General features: G+C 42.6%; 1 protein-coding gene across 2 annotated transcripts in view; it reads right to left on the bottom strand.

Annotated features, from left to right (window-relative positions):
* Positions 1–27514, bottom strand: part of DPP6 (dipeptidyl peptidase like 6) — a 568804-nt gene that overhangs the window by 485887 nt on the left and 55403 nt on the right. Inside the window, exon 1 of one of the 2 annotated variants that reach the window (XM_071428576.1) lies at positions 19862–20331. The exons of the other annotated variant lie outside the window; for it this stretch is intronic. Within the exon in view, the coding sequence (XP_071284677.1) occupies positions 19862–19912 (51 nt within the window). The 5' untranslated portion in view covers positions 19913–20331. Of the gene's footprint in view, positions 1–19861; positions 20332–27514 lie in introns of those variants that run through there. 2 annotated transcript variants of the gene reach the window in all.

The following is a 27514-nucleotide window of genomic DNA, read 5'->3' as shown; positions in this document are numbered from 1 at the left end:
GTGTAAATTTACTTTGTAGATGGACAAGTTACGCCACATTAAGAATATGCAAAGATGGCCCCTACAGAATTAAATGCTTTTAATTTAATTTAGCTTAATCCACTTCATGAGTAAAATAAACAAAATGAAATGAAGGCTACGTTAATTCTGAATGAGAGTTCTGTGTGGCTTGAATTGACAACTGGAAACATTTTAATTAATTCAGAGAATGATAGAATGTCTTGGGGTGGAAGACACCTTGAAGATTATCTCATTCCAATCTTCCTGCTATGTGCAGGGACACTTTACACTAGACCAGATTGCTCAGACATCCATGCAATCTTCCCTTCAACAGTTCCAGGGATGGAGAATCCACAACTTCTCAGATGAAATTTGCTGAAGATCCCCATATAGATGGTCTCTGACAGTGGCCAAACAGAAATAAGAGGCAGGTGATCCTGTAGAGATGTTCCTTCTTCTTTACAACACAGTAATAAAGAACAAGGCAGAGAATAGTAGTATTGTGTTTTCATCCTGGCTCCTGCATGCCTAATTGTGTCCCCATTTTAAGAAGACACCATTCTTGTGGTACTTTCAGAGCAAGCCTCTGTACAGTTCTGTGCACACAGGATTCCACTACAAACAAATTAATCAGTGCCAAATGAATCACCGTGTGCTGACTCTCAAGAAGAGGTCTGTGGGATAAAAACCAGGGAGTGGGGCAGGCACTGGACAGGCTCAACCTTCCTCGCTGCCAGTGGTGGGCAGCGCTCAGGACCGAGGACAGTACCCCAGGACCAGGGACAGTACACAGCGCCGTGGACAGCACCTGGCACCATGGACAGTGCCCCAGCACCGAGGACAGCACCTGGCATCATGGACAGTGCCCCAGCACCGAGGACAGTACCTGGCACCATGACAGTACACAGCGCCGCAGACAGCACCTGGCACCATGGACAGTGCCCCAGCACCGAGGACAGCACCTGGCACCATGGACAGAGCCCCAGCACCGCGGACAGCACCTGGCACCATGGACAGTGCCCCAGCACCGAGGACAGTACCTGGCACCATGGACAGAGCCCCTGGACCGCGGACAGCACTTATCACTGTGTACAGTGTTCAGCAGTGCGGACAGCACCCCGGGACCAAGGACAGAGCTCCAGCACAGTGGACAGCGTCTGGCACCACAGACAGCGCCCAGCACTGCGGACAGTGCCCAGCACCGAGGGCAGTGCCCAGCACCACGGACAGTACCCAGCACCATGGACAGAGCCCAGCACCGCGGACAGCTCTCAGCACCATGGACAGCGCTCAGCACCCGGGACAGTGCCTAGCACTGCAAACGATGCCCAAGCACCGCAGAGAGTGCCCCAGCACCACAGAGAGTGCCCCAGCACCACAGACAGTATCTGGCGCTGCAGACAGAGCCCAGCACCGAGTACAGAGCCCAGCGCCACAGACAGCACCCAGCACCACAGACACACTCAGTGCGCCAGTGCCGTGAGCAGCACCCGGCACTGCAGACAGCACCCTGGTACCACACACAGCGCTCAGCACCATGGACAGTACCCAGTACCACGGACAGCACCCGGCACCATGGGCAGTGCTCAGCTCCACGGGCAGTGCCCCAGCACTGAGGACAGCACCCCAGCACCGTGGACAGTGCCCACACCATCCACTCCCTCCCACAGGATTTTAAGCCTTGCCAAAAAGCCTGTCCAAAGAAATGCCTTTGAATTCAGATTCAGCAGGGAAGGTAGCACAGAACAGGTTGTTCTGAAAGCACAGTGTTCAGGCTGGGCTTTTCCAGGCCACTTGGAGGATTATTCTATTTCCAGAGAACCAGGCATTCAAATCTCATCAAGGCTTTTGGAAAACGTTCGACTAAGCAGCAACTGTTATCCTTTAAAAAGGATGCTCAGCCTTTAAAGCTCATCACTCAAAGCTCACTTAAGTAATGAGTTGATTCTGTGATTCCAAATATCCAAGGCCTGAAGGGAACCACAATTACACTACAGTCTTGAGTTTCATCTTTGTTTCTGTATGTAAAGGCTGAAGAGGAATTATTGTAATATTCATCAACCTGGATGTAGAAGCACCTTCTTGGTATATGCTACTGTCAGTTAAATATACTCAGGATTTGGTGGCTTTATTCTTAATTTCTAAAGGCATTGTTTGTGCATGTATGGTGAATACAAATACTACGTCTCCACAAAAACAGGCAGGGAACTTGCTTTTGTACGGGAGCAGAGTGCTGAAATCTTGTGTTAAGTGCTGAGCTGGACTTAAAATGGACAATAAGAGCAGTGAAAGAGTGCAAAGAATCGGTATTTTTATAGGGTCTGTCATCCAAGGATCTCTACATGCTTTTAAGTTACCCCTCAGCAAGCTGAACAATACTCCCATGTGACAGACAAATGTTAACTTGCCCACTTTACAAATGGCTGAACAAAGATACAATGAGGCCCATTAGAGAATATTTGCAGAAATAGAGATTTTTTTTTTCCTGCCAATGTCGCTGTAAAGCCCTACCACAAATATGTTACAAAGGAGCCATATACCTTACTCTTCAAAGCAGGATCAAACTGCATCAACAGCCAGCTGCAGACTGAACAAAGAGAGCACATCTACCCTCAGTGTTGGTCCAGAATACCCTCATCTCCAAAAGAGGTAGAATAGATACCCCCTCCATACTTGTCTGGCAAGCATGTAGTCAGCCTTGACATATATGAAAAGGAAAAAGGACGTGGTATTGTCATCTCAGAGGTAGATAGAAAATTGAGATCCTGAAAGACACACTAAGATGAAAAAATAATAGAAACCCCCATATTGCCTGCTACTACTTTTACTGTCTCAAAAAATCAAGATACAACATTAATTTTGTCCAAGTTTGCAAGTCTATAACAGTAACACCTGTAGCAGCTGTTTTGGCACAAGTCTTAATACTTCACCTTTAGGCAGGTTTGAAAAATCAATATACTGTGAGTTTCCACTAGAGATGGTAATTAAAAAAAAAAAAAAAAAAAAAAAAAGAAAACAACAAACCAATACCCAAACCTTCAAATGAAGTGATTCTTTTATATAATCTGCCCAATGACTGTCTGAAGTTTAATTGCTCTAACTTTTAGCAATGAATAATAGCCACCAGTAAAACAATCTGATTAGAGAGCACAGATTTCATCTGTTATAATTAAAAATCTTGTTCAGTGCCTTTCACTTCATTGGTAATTTGGTTGGAAAATTCAGAGTCATTTATGAAAGTGATAATCGGGGTCATTTATAGATCACACCAGCATACTCACAGCCCCCATGAGTCTCTGCTGTGCAGTGCTGAGGCAGAAAGAAAAAAAAAACTAAAAGAAACAAAAACCTTCTCTGCAACAAAACCATCCTTTAGTCTATTTGGGTCAGTCCACTAATAGCCAGGAGTTCTTGTCATTACAATAGAGAAGACTGCAGACAGCATGGCTAGAAATACAAGGTCCTTATGCACTGCAGCTTTGCAATGAAGTATCAGTTCTGATTTTTAAAAAAGCCCCATCACCTCAGTCTCAATAGCAGTTGGCATCCAAATTTCATGATAGAGTGTACAGAAATATGCACCTACACTGCCACCAGCTAAATCCAGTTCTTTGCTTTGGATTCAATATTTATCAATTGCATTTTGTAAAAATACGTACTGAAGTGCTCCTGGTCACATTGCTGAGTGGAAAACAAAACAAAAAACAGCAAAAAATAGGAACACCACAGTCATCCAAATTCTCTCCTGTTGAAGTTCAAAGACTGTCTGCCTCTCCCAGCAAAATAAACCTATGACCTACATATACCATAGCACTGTAATGGTACAGAGAGATAAACCATGAGGAAGGCATGACTTTCATCCCACAGTACATTTGTGATCACAGAAAAGGCCTGAAGAAAGGAGAGTCTGGAAGCTAGATCTTCCATGCTGGGGAGAAAAACAAGGTTAGGACTACAGCTAAAAACTTTGTTACTGATGCTTTCATAGAGTTATGTTTTTCTTCTTTTTTCTTTTACTTCCTTCTGAGGGAGCTCACATAAACTTTGAAGGGTGTCCTTTATAAAAAGACAGCAAATCTCCAGGCCAGCTTTCATGCTCAAGTAATTTTTGGGTCAGTTGGTCCCATTCTTGTAGATTGCTGATGGCTGCCCTGGGACACTGGGATCTCTCACCACAAACACACACCACACCCCACCACCCCGGCAAATCTGCTATGGAATAAGGATTACCCTAAGAGATAGTATTTCTCTAGGAACTGTTTATCTAAAGCCAAACACACATCTCAGCAGATTTAACAAGGCAAACAAGGACAGAATAAACTGCATTTAGAAAGAGTGAACAGAGTGGGAACTGTGATCAAGGTCAAGTTTAAATGTAGTCAGGGCATGACAGCAGCTCTGGTAGATCTATCCAAGCAGGTCTGGGATGATATTAGATTAGTCATACGAACATGGTGCTCAGAGCAGCTGCTTGACCCAGATTCTCTGCCAGTGATTACTTGAAAAAAGGATAAAGAGTGCCTTTATGTACTGTGGTTTCACCTTGAGCATCATTTCCCTCTCTGTGCTCATCTTAAAATGCACAACTCTACATGATATGCATGGAGAACCAAGATCTAAATGGGTGGTACCAGCACCAGAATGATTACCCTGGATGGGATTTGGATCCATCCAGGCATGTTAGAAAGTTTTGTCCTTTCAGAGGTCTTAGAATGCTCTGCTTGAAACCAATCATGGTGCACACCAAGGACTTTAGGGATGCCTGCAGTACTCAGTCAGCAGTGCACTCTTGGTAATGAGTGACTTTGAAAGCAAGTTTTTAAAGGAATATTCATGACTGCAAAGGAGCTATCACATTCTTATTGTAAAAGCTGTAATGACTCTCTGGGGCCTCAACACAAAGAAAGCTACACACACCCATTACAGATCTCAAACAGCAGCTCTCTTTCTGATGAAGACAGAAACCAGGCACCTCTCAAAAACTTTCCATCCGGTAGGGGGTTCTAGTCTAAATTCTTCTCACTTTATCCCTACCAACAACCTGAAAGGAGTCAAATCAGGCTAGAAACACCATGTTGAATATTAAAGTGGTTGCAAATGCAGATTGTGGTCTTGCATAAGCAAAGGATGAATTAGGAACAGACTAATAGCCTATGTTTAAAAATGTTTTTTTCAGTCAGCTCAATTTACAATAAATTTTTAATGGTATTGGCAGGCTGTAGATGGATGGGAAAATTATGTGCTAAAAAGCAAAACCGAGGTGAGAAGAGGAAATTAAATCTCCATTTAGCAGAAAAATTATTTCAATATTTGTTTTCCTTCCAAAGCAAGATGAAAACAAGAAATTTCCCAATAAACAAAACCAGTTCACATCAATCAAACTCTCATTTTATTAAAACTGAAATAATTAATTTTCCACATATTATTTATATAACATAAAAGCAAACAACCATCAAGGATTACATTTCAAAGTGGTTTTTTCAGATATCAGATTTCAACAGAGTACTCTAATTCATCTTTTTCTAAGCACTGCATTATCAAAACCATAATGTTCCTAAATGAGGTTAATGGCAAAAATACAGAAAGAAATATTTGATTTGGAAATTTTATACTAGACTCCACTATCTGCCAGAATTCCCTTATCAACTGAAATATTATCAATTTTTTTATTACTAATACATAGGATATTGTCTAATTCAGTAAAAAAAGTTAGTTTCTGTGCACTATCTGTGACAAATTCTGCTTTGGTTCATACTAAAACCCTGACAGCCCCAAGCATGGACATGAATAGAAGACATTATCCTCCATTTTCTTTGTAATTGGGTATAAACCTGTTCTACAAGTGTACCCTGACCAGTATTGCATGGATTTACAGATTCCTATCATCCCTTATTGAACACTGTATATTCAGTAGATCAATGATATTTGAATCCTTTAATGTAATTCTAATTATAGATAACCACTTATATTTAGCACAATAAGACACAGTTTATGTACTAAACAAATACAGATGGATATTATGGGAGTTTAAATTCCACAGTCAAAACTTGGAAAGAAAGGGAATGGAAGGAATTATCAACCTTACTCAACAAATGGAAAGGAAGGCAAAGCCCAGTGAGAAGCTCTAGGCAGGATGTGGTTCCCACAGAAGGAGGTGGTAGAGCTGCCCTGCAGGGACACAGCTCTCCTGTGCATGGCAGCAGGATGACATTTGTCCAAGGTCACACAGGAAACCACTATCATATTCCCTCTAAATTCAAATTTGTTGTGTGCCAATCCAAGTGTATTCATTGCAGGATACTGCTTCTCCTCAGAGACCATGAGAAGTCCAAGAGCCTACATGAAGGAGATAAGCTGAGGATACCACAGTGGCCCCTGCTCAGCACAGAGCATTTCTCCTGCTGGCGTTTAAACATGAGGTTTCCATTAAATTTCATTTTTTATGACTGGTTTAAATGTAATAATCACTAGTTAAATATCTCACCCCCTCAACCCCATGCAAAGGCCCTACAGTTCAACAAATCACACTTGTCTTGCACATCCTGGAGCCTCCAGTAGTCAGGATACTTTTAAAGCCATTAAACCCCATGCAGCTTTGTCAGGCAAACAAAGTGGGAACAGTGAAATGTTACCACACTCTGTAGTCACAATGGACATCAAGGTCAACATACACTGTGAGAAGAAAACTACATAGACTATGGGGCTCAAGTGACCCATTCACATAAAAGATTTACTGTTCAGATGAACATGCTGAATTTTGATCAGACACTTTACATTTCATTACCACAGGTTAGTCCTTACTCTTGTTTACAGTCAAATTTCTAGGTTTACTTTTCTCCCCACGGCAGGACACATTTGCATTAACAACTCCTTAAGTTGCTCCACATCAAAACAACTTGAGGAGTTGTTTTGATATGGAGCCTGTGGCACAGGCTTTTCAGTCAGATTGCATGACTTACACTTCCACTCCAGCACAGCACACACAGAACTCCATCAATATTCTTTTGCTTCTCACCCCAGTCTGTCTTTGCTGTAGTTAATTGTTAATGCCTTTCTTCTCTTCGTGAACTTGTTTCTCTATGGAATCACCAATACCATTTTTGCCTCTCCTCACACCTTCAGCACACATTCCTACTGCTTGCAAACAGTGTGTAACAAACAATACCATTCCTTAGGACTTTCCCTGATAACAATTCTCTCTGCCTCACACTCCCCTGTCCTCTCACGGATGCGTGCACTCCATTTCACTGATGCCACAGATTCTCAAATGGACTTTCTTGCTGATGGTGCTCCGTCTCACCTCGTATCATAAAGTGTTTCCCTGCATCTCCTCTTCACCCTTGCTGGTTTTACTCTCATGATTTACAGCATTTACGACCAGCCTTTCCAAAATTAATGCCCTATTTACCCACAGAAATTATACGGCTTGGTTGGTCTCCCTTTAGAAGGACTCTGTCTAAGAATGGAGAAGTTGTAAAACTGAAATGGGAGTCAATTAATAAAGAATTAAAGGATAGCATTATAATTAATGTTACTCCATACAGATTTCTGCAAAATAGGTCCTGTCAAAAAATCCAATTTCATTTCTTGATGAAATTACAGATTTGATTGATAAAGGTAATGATGTAGGCATGACAGACTCAGACATTAGGAAACGCACTTGACTTCATTATTTGAACACATTCCATCACTGGATTTTCACAGCCCCCAGCTGCCTGCTCTCATGTTTTCCAGTCACATCTTTCAGTGGCATGAGTGCCATCACATGGCTGGGGAGATCAGGAGATGTGACCTTCCCCCATTCCCATATATTGTATGTGACCCACCACAAAGCACAGGTCCTTCTTGTTAGCATTTAGCAAATGACTGACATCTATTTCTGAGCATGTGTGAAATTAGTGTAACAAGCTCCAGTGCAATACCATATGGAAGAAAGTGGTATTTATTAGCAAAATTTGAATATGCTGGTTTTATCCACTCACTCATTCGCTGTCTCTCTCAGAGTTCATCCATCACACTGTCAAGTGCACTGAGATGTGTGTTCAGGTAGTCTGGCTGAGATGATTTGCACATGTCATGGAAGACAAGGGTTATCAACTATTAAGTTCTCATCACAACACTCAGTTTTTTCTTGACTGGTAATGACAAGTTAGGTTTTTGGCATATCTTTTTTATCATTTTTATGAGTCAGCAGTTGAGAACAGCTGATCCTTTCCTTCCAAATCTTGCCTATTTAGGCATTCCTAAGTCTTAGTGAGGTTGCAGGTCAGTAACTGATTTTGTTTATATGGAGGTTGTCTGAAAAATAAACATTTGTTTGGCAGGTGTAGCATTTGTAGGCATAACAGGGAAAGAACTGTAATCACACACACAATGTGCTAGTACCTTGTGGCCTTTTAGTGTCCTTAGAAAGTGAGGTCTTGTGCTGGAGAGATGTCTGTACTGTGACTTTTTTGGGCTTGACAGTACAGCACATTGCTCAGCTTTATTGCTGGGAACAATATTCTCTATTATCAGCATATGTCATTCTTCTCACACTTATTTCACGGTTTTTTCCAGTGTTTACAGAGACATATTTGCATCTGTATTTCATTCAATGTTAGTATTTCTGCTACAAGTCTCCACATGTTTACTTACGTAGGAGGAAAACCAGCTTACTATGAGAATCTCCAAAAGGAGAAAGCACAAGATACAGAATCCAGCAGAATGGATGTGCCATTCTGACACATTTACAAGGCACAAGAGAAATAAATGAATTCACTTTTCAAATAGAAAATGTGTTTACTGGGCTTACCTTGTGTGATCCTATGGACTCTCCTAGCCTCAAGCAGATTTTCTCCAGCATACACCAATAAAAAAGATGTTGTGCTACAGTTACTTTAGGTAGCTTGGAACTAGACTTTGTATCCTCCAACCCTATGAGCTGCAAGTTCTTGAGTATTGCTTCAACTGCAACACTCCTTGGCATAGGGGCTCTGCCCACAAGTGGAGACTGCATGTGTCCTGACTACAAATTTAACTTGCTCTTTATTTCACTCCAGGAACCAGAATTTGAGCATCTGTGTTTCCCAAGTGGCAATTCATCCTCCAAGAAATGCTGCTAGGTCCCTGCAAAAGGCACAGTTCACAAAGACAGCCCATTCCAGAGCCTTCCCCACAGAGATGGTGCACATTTAAGACACATCTCATCTCCTTCCTCCTCTGATCTAGCCTTGTCTCAGGTTGCCTTGTAGCCTCAACCCCTGAAAGAAACAAACACACATTCACAGAACAAAATAACCTTTCAGGACTGAATCATGCTCTTCAAGCAGAAGAAAACCCATGGAATTTATTTCAATTCCAGTAACAACAAAGCCATTTGGGAACAAGGAGGTTCCTGCCAAGTTATGTGCAATGTGGATGCATCAGTCACCTCCAGAGAGTGCCTGAGTGGTCACAAGGTGGTTCAAGGCAATTCCTCATTCAGATGGGGCTCTCTTCCTCCCACAGTACCCAAAAATGAGTAAGCAGGCAATGAATGTTAGCAATCATCAATAACTATCCGTTTAGGATGGATTCAAAGATTGAAAGCTTCCCCTTACACAAATGCAAAATGCCCAAAGCCTCCCAGTCTTTCCATTGTTCTGCCTTTCTGCAGTCACATCTATTCATAATGTGTTCTCTTCACCATAGCAGGAAGCAGAGAGCTCAGGAGTGCACTACAGCCATTTGTCACCGTTCTGCAGGTTAGTCCACTTTGTCTCCATGTTTTTGGTGATGGCACTGTTAATATGCAATGTTTCACTAGCATATAACTCTTAAAAAACATAAGGGATTAAGCTAAAACCAACCAAACAATGAAGCTGAATGTGAAAATTAAATACTAGGGAACTCTCTAGAAACCAGAAATTCAAACACAATAGAACAGTAAGAATGGTGAGAATAGGAGAAACTTTAGAGGAAACCAAGGCAGCCTCTCTCTGAAAATACTGAAAAGCTAAATTTTGTGCCACTGAGTTGAGGTGAAATGATCATACTCCTCCACATCTATTTAATATCTCCCTGAAAGCAGGTGCTTTTTTTCCTCATTTCAATCCATCAGAAGACCAGAATAGATAATGTGATGTTCAGTGCTACATTTTTATACTTTGGCAAGTTGCTTCTAGGCATTCTATGGGGTCAGAATGCCCCCACATTTGGTAAATAATAACTCCCTTATTCCTACAATAACCCCTTATTTTTCCAAAGATGGATTTCTCTGCCTCCATCTCATCTTACTTACTTTATTGAATAGATGAATAGATCACCTTTGACTTCACATAATTTTGCCTTTTCTTGAGAGACTGTTGAGTATCAAGCTCTCTTTTTTCCTCCAGTACTGAATTAGAATTGTTTTGATTCTATTTTTTTTTTATTGTAGACACATGCACGACAGATTCTAATATCACAAAGAAACCTTTAAGGACTTTATATTTTATGAAAAATATCTGCAATTTATACATACAGCCAGCTTCAAATCTTAAACACTCCATATCACATCCAGGTGAGGCTTAAGGACAAACACATGCATAATTCATGAAAGCATACCCATTATTGGTAGCTCTGTAGAATAAATAGTCCTTGGTAGACACTGTGCATTTGAAGGATGCGCCATATTCATGCTAGCAATATAAAGCCAAATTTGTATTTATGGTGTACTTGCAATCCATTCAATTCTGTTTCCATTTGAGCACGCTGGTGAAATAGAGTGCAATATTCTCTTTCAGTTACCAGCACAAGATGCACAACTCAAAGCAGAGCTCCCAATAGCCAGAGAGCACAGAAGAGCTGATGACTGCACGGAGTCCACCAGGGATCTTGTTATGCCAATCTAATTAACCTGGAAAATGCTCAGCTAGCACCACGCTCTGGGCTTGCACACAGATGGAAAATGGGCTGTTCAACTATTGTGTGTGCAAGGCAGGCTTCTCATAACTCCCAAGTCACCAGAAACATTTAAGCATATGCTTACCATTAATGTTAAACAGGTGCTTAAGTACGTTCTGAACAGGGAACATAACAAGGAGCACGCCTCTGGAGGACGCAAGTTTTCCTTTAATTGCTGTTGCATATGATTTATTTGCTACCCTTAGATATTTACAACGGTCTCCTTTCCCTACCAACACTGCAATTCTGTTAAAATTTGAGTAGAAGAATAGTGAGAAATACTCTCTTTATAAATAAAAAATGCAAAAAACCCAAAAAACAAATCAAGGCATATCTATGAAACCCAAGATACTAGAACAGAGAGGAGAAAACTTTAATTTTAAACTTTCTAGAACCTTTTAAAGATTTTGATTCCTAATGGCTAAATCCAACCAAAATGGACCATCCTTAATGATGTTTTTAACTTATTACAAATGTAGATGTACATGGTTAATGCAAATGAAATAAAATGCACAGAGAATAACTGAAAATCAACATAGAATATATAACATAAACTTCTCTTCCCTGAGAAAAACTCTAAATAGTGAGATCAGGAAAGGCTCAGTCATACTGATATGAACTACAATTAATTTCTGATACACACAGCATTTTATACATCCTTCATGTAGACCACAGATCCAGTTTTTAACAGAGTCAATAAACTCAGAGCTCATGAATAGTCATAGTCCTGCATTACAATCACTTGCTTTACAGACTAGATCTTCCTAAGTGGTACTTTCAGCCCCCTCACAGCCAGATGAGAAGGCATTATTATGAGCATATTTTTTATATCCTTATAATTAGGCACTAGAAAAAAGCAATACAAGCTTATTTCTAGGTTACTTTGGTTATACCATAGGCTGCAGAAGGACTACTCAGTACTTACAGAAAACATGCCAAGCTATATTTTCAATTTTTCTCCATGTTTTTAATAACATCGGTCCCAAATGATAAACAAATAAAAATGTTTCATTTTCACCATGTTTTCTAGTTTAACACCATCACTGAAAACAAACATAAGCAGAAGTGCAGGCACACAGCATGCTCTGGGGAGCAGCTGATGGAGCAGCTCATGGGGCCCTCCATGGGGGACAACTTACAAAATGAGATGAAGTAAAATGCACAGAGTGCCTGTCTTGAGCACCTCACCCTGCTTTTCTTCTGCTTGCTTCTTACCATGCAGTTCACCCATTTCATTTTTTTCTTGTCGACTGCAGTATATTTCACTGTTGTTACCTTTAAAAAATTACTGAAAATCTCTGGTGACACAGGACATGGCTGGGTTATGTGTTGAGACTCAGATCTGAAAGCACCTGAGCCTCAGACAAAAGTCTTACTCATTTCAGCAGGAGTAGTAAACCCATTAAGTTTGGCAAAAGTTTTGCTTGAGTAAGTGCTGAATAATGACTACAGAATGAGGCTATGCAATATGTGACTGGAATTCATGCCAAGTCTGCCTACACATGCCTGAGTTGACAAAATCTCCTGGCCAGTATTCCCTGTGATTTGAGAGGGATTTTCCCCAGCATTGACCAGCCTGTTTGCCATCCAGTGCTTGACCTGGGCTTGCAATGTTCACCACTGCAGCTCATCCCACTGTCTTGAATTGTTTCTTTCCTCACACTTGCTTTGACTGGAGTTCTTTTCTGCTGACTTGCTTTGCATCTCAGTATAACCCCTTAAATCATCATTCCATAGTAATTGGGGATGAGATGGTGGGAATATTTCATAGAAATAGAGACACACTGTGAAAAAGGCCTTCTCACAAACAAAATCCTGAACCAGTTGCTGGAGATGCAGAGACTTTTCAGCTCTTCTACTGTGCCTTGCAAGTGTGCAACTTGGGAACCACCAATTTACAATTGAGGGTTGGACTCAGATCCAGTTACACAGATAATAATTATCCCTCTGATCAAGATATGACAGGCAATTCCACTGCTTCTGCTCCCACTCTTCACCTCTGTAGTGATGAAGAGGATATTGCTGGGCATACTGAAGCCACAGGGAAAATGTTGTGCTCAGAAATCACACACTCCTTCCCAGAGCACAGCATAAGCGTTACAACACAGGTGCTCCAGGAATTCCCAAGACCTCACCAATATCTCCACAGATGCACAAAGCCAGTTTTTGCAAAAGCAGAGTTTAGGTATAATCTTGATCACCTGCTCCAAGGGCAAGAGGACACTACAAAAGCAAACTTTGCATGCTACAATGCAAGGTCTGTCTGTACAGTCTCCTTAAGAGGATAGAAAATCTATGCAATCTACAGGTGAATGCATGCTACGGCTGGGTCCCAGTTCTCTGTGTATTGTAAGCATTCAGGCTCTAATAGATTTATTTTTAAAATTGCATTCTCAACTGCAGCCTTTTCAAAAGGACTGAGTACTATGGGAACTTGCTAAATGCAATGCTCCATTGGGAAGGAATGCCAAGCTTACTAAGTGACAGCATTATGCATTAGTGGATTACATGAGATTTAGAGTACATAAAACAATTTAATAAATGGGCTTTGCTTGTTAATCTCACGTGAGTCACTGTGTAGTACAATACTGTACAGACAGCACACATACAAACACAGACCTAGAAGAATAAATCCTCATATTGCACTTGTGATGGCATTAAACCATTTGGATTATATCATTTTAAAGCCAAAGGTGAATTATAATGTTCTAGGACAGCTCAGTTTACACAAACTACGGACCAAGAGATTTCTGCTGCAGGATGGCATCTTGTTGTGATGGAGCTCCTCTCCTGCTGCAGCTGGGCTGTGCTGCTGGGAGACTGGATCTGCTTCTGCACAAGCTTGCAGAAGAGAAAAGCTCCAATTGTGGAGATCATCTGTCTTCACATGCTACTGCAGATGTAGTTGACAAACCCTGGGCAGACGTGCAGAGTAGTTTTTGTCTGATTTAACAGAGGAGGCTGGAAAGGGCTCTTAGTTTCACTGAGGATGCTCTGGAATATCTATGACTATGTTTAAGCAACAGACAGACTCATCACTTAGATATCTGCAGGGTAGATGTTTATGGTTCAGCTTGTACCCCATAACTCCTTGAGTCAATGGAGAGAAGTTGGCATTTCAGAGGGCAGGTACTCTGGCCCATTTCACAATCTACATGAATATGGGATGAATCATGGCCCAGACTCTACTGACTAATTTGTAGAGAGAGCCCAGGCTGACTAACTTAGATATAAATGTCTATACTGTAGAAGCCAGTGTTTAGTCAGAGGAATCCTATGCCCATCTTGTTCTAATGAAGAATTACCACATTCCCATGGAGATTGTTCCAGCAGTTCATCACCTTCACTGTAAAAACCAGGCACTTCATCTTCCAGTTTGGAATGCTCTTAACTTCAACTTCCAGCTTTGAATCTTGTTTTGTCTTTGTCAGCTGCATTAAACACCCTGTTAGCACTAAGAGTTGTGTACAAACCAGAGGTGTTCTTGGGGTATGATGCTCTATAGCCTTCCCCTTTACATAATCAGTGAGGCCAATACAGAGAGTGCAAAGCTCTGCCAAGAAATGAGACCTCTGAGATATGCAAGAGTGACACTTGAAACGTGCTGTGTAGTATCTGCTGGCAGTTGAAAGACTCATTCCACAGTGCAGAAAGGGAAGCTCTCCTCATCAAATAAAGCCTCAGGCCATCAACATCTACAAAACTTACATTTTAGGTATTTATCTTAACAAGCAAATGCAGACTTCATTAATGAATAAATGTAACCTCTGAAATACGAATGCTGCCTTCCCAGCTGCACAGACAGCTCTGTGACTCTGTTGCTGCTCAGGGCTCTACAGCCACCTACTCAGCTGTCATTCACTAAAATCACAACAGTCCCTTCAACTTCTCCTCCTTTACTGTGAAAGGATTCATAAAGAGAGGGAGGAGATAGACTATCCTGTGAAAAGTCAGACAACTCAGAGGAGGAAGGGAGAAATTACCACAAAGTGCACCTTCTTCCTTGCATAAGAAGAACCAGAGAAGCTGCTGAGGAACACTGAAGAAAAAGATGCAGGGGTGAGGGGCACCATCAGATTCAAGATTTTGAACCCTTCTGACAGTGAAAATTAGTTGGACCACATGCCCTCCTCCAATCTCATGGTGCTAAATAAGGAGCCAGCAATGTGTAGTGCTTCCCACAGCTCCCAAAGTAATTCTGAGACAGTCTGGCACCTTGTAATTCTCATAGGTCCAGCAACTTTAGTGGATCCCTTATAATTCCAGGCTTTGAACTTCTCTATGCCCTAAATAAGGATATATCTAAAAGGACACTACATTATATGGACAATATTAGGACCCTACAAATCTTGTGGAGCTCTCTGCTATCCCACCTTTAATATAAAAGGACTCCTGATTTCCACCAACTAGCAGCCTGATATTAGAACAGTTTCAGCATATTTTACAGCTTCCCCACAATGCAGCAATTCCAGCACCTCCTATGGATTGTACACCTGATGCACATAACAAAGGGGAACCCTTGTTTCCCTTTGTGCCTGACCCAGAAATGATACCAGAATGTCACAGTCCTCAAAACATAACTTGCCTTCACTAAGCAGCTGCAGCCCCAAAGATTTTTTTTTTTTTGCTGCAATTCTTGCTGTAGTATCAGCAATTGAATTCCTGCCTGGCTTTAAACTTCAGCTGAACTCATGATAGCTCAGCTGGGAACTGCTACCACAGCTCCCTTGCCTTCAGCTCGGGAGCTCCCTGTGTTTCAGCTGAGGTAGCAGACAACTAAGGAATAGTACACAAAATCTGGATTGCATCTGGCTCCTAAGTCAAGCTGAATATAAGACATAGGGAAGGCCAAACTAGCAGGGAGCTGCACTGGATCACAAACTCCACCACTTCAGTGTGGGAGTTTCAAAACAAATTAATCTTTACCCAGCTTTTCTAGCCCTTGTTAGGAAAACTGTGTTTTTGGCTGAGAAGAATTTCACCCTGTTTCAGTGCCATGTGATTGAACACTGCAAGAAACACACCTGTAGGTAAATTATGGCAAATAAGGGAAATCACAGTGGAACACCAAGGTCTTATTTATTTCAGTAAGAATTTATTGCTCCTGAGAGGCAGCAGAGTCGTGTTTCTCAAGGAAGAGCAGGAGCACTCCTGGGATGACAGAGTAGCTTAGTCTTCATGTCAATTGTACCCTTGTGGTCTCTGAGGCCTCAGAGGTGCTAGCAGACTTCTGAGGAGACAACAGCTGCCACTGGGCTTATTTTAGTTGGGTTTTTTATATGTGCATCAAAACTGCAGCTATCAGACTTGGAATTTAAATGGTCAAACTGAAAATCTAAATCTCTAGACTCTCCTTCAACTCCTCTCATTGAACCCACACTGTCTCTTTTGCCCTATTCATAGATTTTTTTCATCAGAGTCAAGCAGAAACATGACACATCCACTATGGCTCCTCTTGGCAGTTTCCAAACAATTGAACAACTGCAGGTTGGACTGAAATTCAGAACATGAGTTTCCCAGCAATATCCTTCTAACACACATGGATAGAGCAAGGTGCTCACTGCTTCCACGGACCACTAAGTGTGCCAAAGTAACAGCCTGCTCACACACACCACATTAATTTGCCTTCAAAACCCCTCTGTACCCCTCCAAACCCATTTTTCTCTCACGTAATTGTCTACAATCAAAGGTGGTAGCTCCTTTTTACCCTTGTTGCAATTGTACCTGTAACAAATTGGGATTTTCATGGGTGCATGTAAGAGAAGAATCTGGCACTACAGACAAGGCCCTCTTCCAAACAGCTCTTTTGGATACATTTCTTTGCAAATCAATCAAATAAAACCAAACAAAAAGCCTGTGTACATGATAGATCAGACCCTGGGGAGGCACAGGGAAGTGTAGAATAAAACATGTAGCTGGCATTTTTGTCCTTCACCTGACAACTGGACATGTAAGGAAGAAATCTGGAATATTTTAATGAAATAATTTATATAGCCATACCTAAAGTTAGGATAAAATGCAAGTGCATTAAATTTACTTCCAAAAGTGATAAACATTTATCTCCATACCATATTGTTGCACATTAACTTCAAATACACTGTGGAAAACTCAAGGGTATGTCAGTTCTTACTAGGAGAAACCACTGTGTATTAATCACTCCCTACAGCTTTTATGTAGAATTAAGAGAAATCCCATTGTAAGAGCTTGAGCTATTTCTGTAAGTTGCATTCCCCTGGCTCAAATGATGAATGGGAAGTACAGCAGTAAAATAAAAATAGGCACCTTTCCAGGTAAATGCTGTTGTTTGAAAAAAAAAAAAAAAACCCACCAAAAAACCAAACAAAGCCCTGGTAAAATACTGCCACAGGGATAAAAACATATATCTCAGTGTCACAAGAATGGCTTTGTTTTTTGCTGGTCTAATTAGGTAATAAAGAAGTCACAGGTGTAGTGACTCCATGAGCTATTACCACACTTAAAAAGGGTCCACTGCATGGCCAGGGACCAGTGTGTCAGTATTATCACCTGCTGTCACATCCTTTTAGGAATGAAATAGCTCAATTTAACAAAGATTTTTAAAGAGAAGAGAAATATATACATCGTTAGAAGCTTGTCAGGATTCTAAGCAACAGCAAAACTGCCAGAAAACAAACAAACAAACAAAAAGTCATGGTGGGCTTTGAATTTTCAATGACTCTTTGAATTCTGCTGAGGCACTTACTGCAGGGCACTCTGTAGTGCACCTTCTGGGATTCCACACACCCTAACCCTGTATCCTCCATCACTGCCTATATGTGAGGGAGGACATCCACAGTATAGGATTTGACATGTATAGTTCAGGAATTCTCATTTTAATTGTAAAAAAAGTGATATAAAAGAAAAAATACTGTTTTTTTAAACAACAGCTTAAGGAAAAGGAGAAAGTACTTGGCTTAACTTGTTGGAACTTCCATCCAAAGCATACCTCAGTTTTCAGAATGAGGTCTGCTAAATATTATCTTGCAGGAATATAAAATCTATTCAAGTATTTTAGAGCTCAAATATTCACCTAAACTTAATTCTCGCTTAAATAAACAACAGATCCATCTGCAACCACAGACTAACTCAGAAACCAGCTGTGTGTTTGGTTGTGGTGGCCCATAAAAACAGACATTATCTAAATAAACCACCTGTCTCCCCCACCAAAATCAAATGTAACAGTTTGTCTGTTTTTAAATTTGATGCCCAGTGTCTCAAAAATGAGCTCTCCAAAGAAAAACCTTGCATTCAAATCCAGGGAGGCTGCCCCAAGTGACAGAAGTAACTGTGACTTAGCAGCCTGAGGGGCCAGATCCTGCTCCTGTCTGAGTCAGAAGCAAAAGCTGTTGTCTGTGGCTGAAGGCTGGAGTTGTGGGCAGCCCCTGCTACCCAGCCCTGAGTGCAGATCCATCTCCCAGCCTTTGCTCATCCTGCAGAGCTGTGGATGTGTGGATCCATTTTGCCATGCTCTGAAGCACCAGGCAGAAATCCCAGCAGAAGCTCCAGCCCTGTGCTGAGTGGCAGTGGGGGAATCCCTGCCTGCTCCTCATTCCCTGACTTCAGAGACCAGCAAGGAAAATGTGCAAGAGGTTTTTATTGATTCTGTGATTTTACACGTTCTGTGTATGCGAATTAGGCTCACCCTGTACTTGAATCAAACAATGTCATCTCAGCTGGTTAATTATTTTTTCTTACTGATAGAGAACATCCTAACCAAAGGCTATAATGACCACGAGGATGAGTAGCTTAAGCAGATAATAATCTAAATTTTTCCAAGTTCCAGCACTAGATATTCCCCAGGCTTTTAAAAAGCACAATAAAAGGAACACCACACTGCAATCACACAGGCTGTGCAATTCTCTTGGAAAAAAAATGTTTGTAGAAGTTCCTGTTCAGTTCCCTTACTTGAATTCACAGGTCACATAGCATTGCACCTTCCTCTTAAACACTACTGCTGGAAAAAGCAATATTACTGGAGTTGAAAAAGGAGGCACTTCCTTAAAATGCCAGCAAAGCATTTTACTACAGAACTTGATTAAAGGATGGTGAATACTTTGGCTGCTTCTTGAACACATCAGCAGAAGGCATGAGAGAAACAGATACCACCTTTGTATTAAATATTAGCATTTCCCCTCACAGGGGAGGCAAAACACAGACAGGAGTGCTCTGCCTGAGCAGAGAGGGGACAGGAGACCAACAGGTCCCCTTTACGAGCTTCAGGTTATTTGAAAGGAGTTGGTTCGAAGGCGAAGCTCGCTGAAGCCTCTCCCAGCTTGCGGTGCTCCCCCGCCCCACCGCAGCGAGCTCCTCCCGGCTGCGGAGCCGCCGCATGCGGGGCCCCGCGCACCCCCGGCCCCGCCGCCCCCAGCGGGTCAAGCCAGCAGGCAAAACACACCAATAGATTTCCATCAGCACAAGATGGCAACCAGCACTTCTTCCGGCACAGCAGCTGGATGCTTTTCTTTTTTTCCTTAAGGGAGGAGGGGGATTATTGAAAAAGCATCCTGAGTAGGATTTTTTTTCCCTTTTTTTTTTTTTTTTTTTTTTAATGGCATGAAGACAAATGTTTCCAGTAGTAATACCGGGGGGAAAGGCGATGCAGCCCGCACAGCCCCCAGCTCACGCACACACACCGTGGTCATCAACTTGGCGAAGTTGGCCGTGCCGGGGCGCGGAGCCCCAGCGAGCCCCGCTGCGCCCCACTCCCCCGGCAAAGGGGGACACCCCAGCAGCCCCAAATCCCCCTCGACCCCTTCAGCGGGGGCACAGACACCACGCGGGGCACGGACAGCGAGCAAAGCCCCCTCTCCTGTGTCCCCGGGCAGCCCAGCCCCAGCAGCGGGGCTCCGCACCGACCGCGGCTCCGGCAGCGCCGAGCCGAGCGCGGAGCCCCGACACTCACTCACAGTCACTGGCGGCGCCAGCAGCAGCCACTTACCAGCATGTTTCCTTGCATTTTAGCCGTTTGAAACATTGCCTTTTCCTTCATTGTTGCCGTGTGTGTGCGTGCGTGTGCTGTTCCCCGAGAGTTACTTAATCCAGCGGCTGGATCACTTTGGTGAAGAACTGGCGTGCACTTGCGATGGCTCTTTTTGGTGTGGAGTGGAGGGGACTACGAGCAGCGGAGGGGGGAGGGTGCCTGCTTGCTATATTTTCCTTCCCCACCCTTTTCAATATATATTTTTCCTTTTGACCGAAAGGCGAGGAAAAAAAAATAAAAAAAGGCAATAAAAATGAAGCACCCCTGTCAGAGGAGAGGCGAGGCGGGGAGCAGCGGGGGCACCCAGCTCTGTCACCACCCGGATCCAGGCTTTGCCCTGCGGGAGCCGGCGGGGCGGGGTGGGCAGGAGGGAGCCGCACACACGCCCCCCGCCCCGGCCATGCCCGGCCGCCGCCCCGGGCCCGGGCGGTCCCGCCGAGCCGAGCCCACCCCGCAGAGCAGTTGCAGAAAAAGGGAGGGTTTGGAGGCAATAAATAAAAAAAGAGGGGAGCTGGAGTAGGCGGAGGGGCGGTCGCCCCCTCCGCTGGCCGTGCCCGGCTCGCCGCTCTCCCGGGGGGGGTTACACACGCTTTTTACAACAGGAACCGGGGAGGGTGTGGGAAGAGGAGCCGCCTCTCCGGCGTTAACTGTTCACCGGCTGAGCCGCCGCGGCCCCGGCCAGGCCACGGCTGGTGCAGGGAGGGTGGGGAATCGCACGGCGCTGCCGCGGGGAGCGGGGGATGCTCGGCGCGTTTCCATGGCTGCGCCCCGGCCCGCCCGCATCCCGGCCCCGCAGCCCCCGGACCCTCGGCTGCCAGCCCGCAGGACACAGCGTGGGGCGCTCTCGGGCATGGGGAGCTGCCAGGCACTTGTCCCAACGCCAGGCTTTGGGATCCGAGGCGAACGCTCCGCACGCCGCAGGAGCGGGCAGGGGGATGCCGGAGCTCGGTTCCCTCACGGGAAAATGCAAAGCCAAGGGCATTGCCCGCGCCGGGCTGCAGATGGACCCGGCCGTGGCCTCTGTGCCTTTCCAGAGGTGCCCACACTTGTGAGAGGTTTCCCTTGGCTGTCACTGCAGTCCTGCTGCCCCACAGGTGGCTGGAGCAGCCGCTGGAAGACTCTGATCCTGCTGTGATCCTGCTGTGATCCTGCTGCCCTTGTGAGAACGTGGTCCCTGATCGCCTTGGTGCAGCTTTCCAGGGATAGAGCCTTGCCACACATCCCAGAGGTTCACACCTCAGCTTGCACACAGAAAAATAATGCTTGTGAAGTGTGGTGTCTCTTGTCTCTCCCTGATTGATGCACCAGAAGTAATTATATTTCAGGAGAATTAGGTGCCCATTGATTTCACAGGAAAGGGGATGCTTTGCGTGTTGATCACTCAAAAGGAGAGAAGAAACTGAGAAGTGATTTGCTTAATATCTGAGAAGAAAAAGCAGGAACTCTTCTTATAATTCAAGGTTTAACCAAGCCAATGGCTAAACCAAAAGCTCTTTCTTTCTTTCTTTTTTTCCTGTGAGGGAACTGCAGACATGTCCATGCATCCTTATTTTATGCCCATCTGTAGCACTTTGAACTCTGCTCCTTCTCAGTTTGCAGCATTTTCATAGGCAATGGGTGTTCACTAGAAATAGGACACAACCTGTGCAATCTCAGAGTGTTGTTCACACTCTAGTTTTCTTCCAGCCACCCAGCTGTTGAAAGATATTTAAATACAAAATCTCACCCAAGACATTAAGCAAGTATCTCAGAATTGGTGGTAATGGGAGAGGTGAGACTCCAGGACACTTGTGGCAAGTGCCAATGGCAGGTGATGCTGATACCCTTGAGGGTTACCTGTGAGAGCTTTTGTTTTACAAAAATCCCACTCCCCACTTGAAGATCTTGACTACTCTCTCCCTTGTCTTTATTGGGAATGGCTTATACCTTACACAAGATGCATTTTGAGCAGGAAGTTCTTCATTTTGTTCCTCAAACTCTGGTCTTGATTTCTTTAATTTTGGTGTTTTATCAGGCAGATCCTCTTCCATCTCGGTTTTTACCCTTAGGTGTTTTAATTACAAAGAAATGCAAAATATATCTGTGCTTGACTGTTAATAGTCTCATTTCCCTCCTGCATGACTTCATACACCAATAGAAATACTCACCATACTTTGAGCTCTGGCAGTAGTGGGGTTTTGCATATTTTTACCTCAGATTTGTCATAATGCAGTTGCAGTGTTTATCTCTTATTTTCATTTCATATTTATTTTATGCACTATTGGCATAAAAGTAGCAATTATCTTGATTAGGACAGCTTTGTTTAAGGTTGAGATTACTGGCAAAATGCTTAGTTTACCACTGACAATATCTAGGGCTTTTTCTTTTATTAAACATCAACCAGGGTCCATTTGTCTAGAATTTATACATTACTATGTTCCCATTTCTGCCATTGAAGGCTGACCCTATAATCCAGAGATTTCCAGAGCAGGAAACAAAAATTTTTTTAGGTGTTGTGCAAAATAACACTGATGATGCCGTAGAAAAATGCCAAACACCTTACGAGAGAGAATTCTTTTTTACAGCTTTTAATTCTCATTTTCTGACTCGTTTGACACTTTGAGAAAAGACATAGTGAAAACTCTGATAAGTTTTATGACCAGAGTCCACCCTTGGAAGTTTCCAAAGCTGAGTGGGTAAAGCCCTGATCAGCCTGGTCTGATGTGAGAGGTCACCTTGTTCGAGCAGGGAGTTGGGCTGGAGACTTCCTGAGGCCTCTTCCAGCCTGAAGGATCACAGCACCCCAGACAGAATAATCCTTTTAGTTACAGATCAAAATATCTCTTTAACAAATGACTTGCCTGTTGCTCTCTATGATTGCAAAACTGCATCCCTCGTGTTCCCAGAGAGTTCAGGTTATACTGATCACGACCTTGGCTGGTAATTTTCACTCCTAAACCACTTTTGCTTGGCTGATGGAACATCCAAGACTTGGTCTCAGATCTAGAAGTGTGAGACTAAGCTGTGCTGCAGATTTCTACCTCAGGCTGTGGCCAGCTGATTCTGTTGCAAACAGTCAATGACATTTTCCTTCAGATTTGGGACTTTTAGGGCAGCTACAAGTGATACCACCACATAACTCCCTCAAGTGCATTAATCTGACTGGAGTCCTTATCATCCACCATTCAGACATCTTTTGAGCTTTTCTTCTTGATGGATATTCTCCATGTCATTTTAATGGAAATTCGCTGGAGCTGCAACAAATACTCTCACTCAACAAGGAATCAAGTTTTTTATGATTAGGAAGTGACATGGTGAATGCAGAAAGATGATCTGATATTTCTTCTGTATTTTTGTAGGGAACATATTTTTTTGCTTCCTTTGAATGATGTGGAAGGACAGAAAATCACCCTGGGACCCAATAAAGTAGTATGATTTAAGTAGCTAAAAAGCCTCCATATTTAAGACCAGAGATCCAGCCCACAAAACCTCAATAAAACATGAAAAAATTCCTTCATCATATCAGGCTTTTTCTCAGAGGGAAAATGTGAAAATTCATTACTTTTGCATTCCTTGGTTTAGTCTCAGTGCACCTCCTTTGCCAGTACATTTACGTTTGATATGAATGTGGGAAGGTTTGGCCCAGACTCAGCTGCATCTTAACAGCAAGGTCTGGAGTGAAACCCCTGTACAAAAAGGGGCTTTTTTTGCAATCTGTCCATTTGAATCTAAGGTGTATAACAGGAGGAAAACCCTGGGAAATGAGGAAGTTTTCATTTTCAATCTGATCTAGAGATAGCCTCTGTACCTCAGGTACTATGACAACACCAACATGGCATCTTCATCCCCCAACATTTTTATAGGCCATTTTGAGAAAATGTGCTTTTCTTACATCTCTCACAGAATGAGATCTAGGAAAAAAAAAATAAAGCCTCATAGATATTCTATTCTTTGTGGGTTTCAGTACTCTGAGGCTGACTTTCTTTATCTGAGAAGGAACACAGGCTACAATGCTTACATCCTACTCACAATACTTTATTTAAAGCCACATTGATAAGAGACTGGGAGAATTTATTTTATCAAATAAAACCCATTCAATGCATTTGATGCTGGCTCTCCTGACTCTCCAAACAAGCCTAGGAACAGTCCTTCTGAATAGAAGGAAATAATTAATTTCACAAAGTATTAGCTGGCTGCAGAGCACAGACATTCATTTTTTCAATATTTTGAAAGAAAAATCTTTGAGGATGTGAGACCACAGAAAAATGCAACAGCTGTTGTACTAAGAAGCAGTTTTAAGAGCATCAGGATTTCACTTCCTCTCCTTCATTTAAGGTTACTTTTTACTGTCTCCAATAAAAGTATTTGTGTTTTCAAAATGCAACAAATGTTTTTTTCTTCTGTCAGACCCTTTTGTGAGGATCCTGTCTTCAACCTCTCAGCTTGATGCCACAAGCCTATGCCCAGGCTTCTGTCCAAACTTAATTTCAAGACTGTGTTCTCTAAGATTGGGCTAAGCCATATTACTTTTTCGCTCTGAGTTCTCCCCATCCTCTGCATCCCACCAGACCCAGGTCCCCAGCACATTGTTTTTCATGTGATTCACATCTAATTCCCCTCACTGAGCCCACAGTCTGAGCTGAGCAGGGAGGGAGGCTGAGTTTCTGTAAAGTGTCATTGAAAGCTGGTGACTTCCATTAGAAAGGCTGAGGGGAACCCATCCCAAAGGCTTGAGATCAAACATCACTCTGAGTGGAAGGAGCTCAGGAAGTCTCCACCCCAACCTCCTGCTGAAGCAGAGTCAGCTCTGAGGTCAGACCAGGTTGCTCAGAGCTTTGCCATATCCTGAAATCCTGCAGGAACTGGGACTGCACAGTCTCACCAGGCAACCTGTCCCAAAGGCTGACTGCTCTCACAGGGATAAAGATTTTCCCTATATTCAGTCTGAACTCTTCTTGTTTCAGCTTGTGCCTGTTGCTTCTCATCCTCCTGACACACCTCACTGTGAAGAACTTGGTTCCCTTTTCTCATAAACCTCCCCAAAACATTGGAAAGATGCTGCCAGGTCTCCCCAAACCCATCTCTACTCCAGACTGAATCAGTCCACCTCCTTCAGCTCCTCTGAAAAAGTTAAATGTTCCAGTTCCTGACCATCCTGGGGGCTTTCTGCTGAACTTGCTCCAATTTATATCAGTCTTGCAGTGAGGCCTCAGAACAGAACCACAGATGTGGTCAAATGAGTGCCAAGAAAAGGAGACAACAGCTGAGGCAAAGATTATCTCTAGTACTTGCTTTGTTATTAAATTATAATATTCAAGAGGAACAGAATTGGTGGGATCCCAAATGAAATGGTTGAGTGCTATCCATCCTGTGCAATCCTAAATAAGTCAGAAACAGCTTTAGTAATAGTAAACATATTCCATAAGAGTATTTAGTAATGCAACACTGCAAAAAATCCTCAGAGAATTACAGCAAGGAATAAGTTTTTCTTTCTAAGTGGATCAATTTTGAGAATTTCATTGCTCAAGCCAAGCTACATGTCTTTTCTGAAAAGTCTTCACTCCTAATATCCTAAAACTTTGCCCAAGTATTTACAGCTTCTAGTCTTGACTTCTAAGGAAGTCTTGGCTTGTCTTCCAGAGAAGAAGCTGGAAGGAAAGATAAAGTAAATAGACAGTTAAATAAACTTAAAATTTACTTCTGAGGATCACTAATTCTTCAAGAGATTAGAACAATGACAGAGCAGCTGCTGTTGAAAAGTTAATATTTGCTAGCTCTTACTGCATGAGGGTGCTTAAGCCATCTTTGTTAACATGAATGGAAGAGTCTGAAAAAAAGGAGATTATATTATCTCAGACAGCATCTTCTTTTTCCTGAAAAGTGAATATGATAGAAACCTCTGAATTTTAGAATTATATATATTTTGATTTTTTTTTAATTCTTCGATTTTTTTTTGGTTACTACCAACCTGTTCTCCATCTCATTTTTCTGACAGCATGTTAATTCACTTCATATCCCTTCCAGTTTAATGTTGGACTTTAAACCTTCACATGTTCAGGGAGTTTGCAGTGGAACAGCTGAACACTGTTGTCTTTGAGAGAAGACAGATATGTTCCTGTTACACCAACAGGAGTGTATCTTCCCAAGGGTGTAATTGGAGAGTTTATTCTTCCTGTACCAATTTCCCAGGGGAAACAGTGGGGAGCTCAACACATCAGGTGCCTCCTGACACTACTGAGACACTAAATACTCACATGTGTGCTCTGACATTTAGTTCTCAGAAAACTCAGTAATTTGTTAAGATTCACCAGGATTTGGCTTGAGACACATCACTTGGAACTCAGTCAACTCCCCACCAGCCCTGAGTGAATTATTCCCTGCAAACAGAGCATGGGGTCAGTACAGAGATCCCCAGCTTGCTTTCATGTAGCCCATGATAAACCCAAAAGCTCACAGGCTCATGTGGGGCAGTGCCTTTTATTTTGTTGTGCTGATACCTCACCTGGCCCAGGCAGAACCTTCTGTGCCCTCCCAAAAGCAGATTAGATGGGGAGATTTCAGACTCATCCATAAGAATAATGAATGTGCTGTATTTTCACTTGCTTAGGTAGAAGTATTTCATACATGAGTCCCTGTCCACACTGCACACAAGGTTTCCTCCTAAGACAAGCACCAGATAAACTCTGTAGTACAGCCCAAGCATGAAGTGATGTAGGACAGCTGTAGGAGGGCAAAATCTGAAGGATTTCTACTAGAAGTATAGATTCTGCCTTAAGGCTTCTTGTTTTTTCACATTTCCAACTTTTAAACTCCATTAATAAAAGCTAAAAATACACAGACTTCAAATAATTACTTCTCCATGAATGAAATTGAAGTTGCTAAGGGATTCAGAGTAGGAGGAAAAGCATTCAGAATATGATTTCTGCATCATGTCTGGGCGTATGAAATTTAAATGCATGGGGATGCTAGAAAATCTGAGCAACATCATTAGGATTACTAGCAGTAACAGGAAAATGCTAATAAGAAGCATTATAGGAGCTGTTTTTCAGGCAAGTACCACTTCTGGATAATCAGAGCTAAAGTTTTTTTATACTTCCAAAACTACATGTCCTGCTGTAGAATGATAAACTCCTCATTAATCTCTTCTAGCAAGTATCCTCATCCTTACATGTACTTTGGATTTCCATCTGGACTTCACCAATTCCAGTGCCTAGCAAATGGATCCCATTGTGTTTGCTAAATTAAGAGTATCCTGTGCCACCAAGCTTCTCCCAGTGCAAGTGGAGACTCAGCAGATCTTTAAAAACAAATGCATAAATCCACACAAAAGCCTAACTAGAATAAAGTATGCTGAAAGCAGCATATGTGCTAAGGTTTTCTCATTACCACTGAAATGAAAATACAGACAGACTTGTGGTAAACATTTGAAAGTTTGTTATGCAACAGATTTTATCCTCTGAAACAAGTTTAATTTTATTTCAATACAGTTCTGACAGTCTACATTTTTTAATCACCATTATGTTGAGAATGCAAAAAAGCATCAAAATCTCCTTCACTGAAATGTTCACTCCTGACAGTGATTCCAGCCAAGTTGGAAAGATATCAAAACCACAAGTCCCAGAACCAAGAAGG

Source organism: Agelaius tricolor, unplaced genomic scaffold, assembly GCF_023055355.1.
Source record: "Agelaius tricolor isolate 1412-34295 unplaced genomic scaffold, bAgeTri1.0.p SCAF_6, whole genome shotgun sequence".
Lineage (NCBI taxonomy): Eukaryota > Metazoa > Chordata > Aves > Passeriformes > Icteridae > Agelaius > Agelaius tricolor.
Note: the sequence above shows the minus strand (reverse complement) of the source record. Positions and strands in the feature narration are given on the sequence as shown.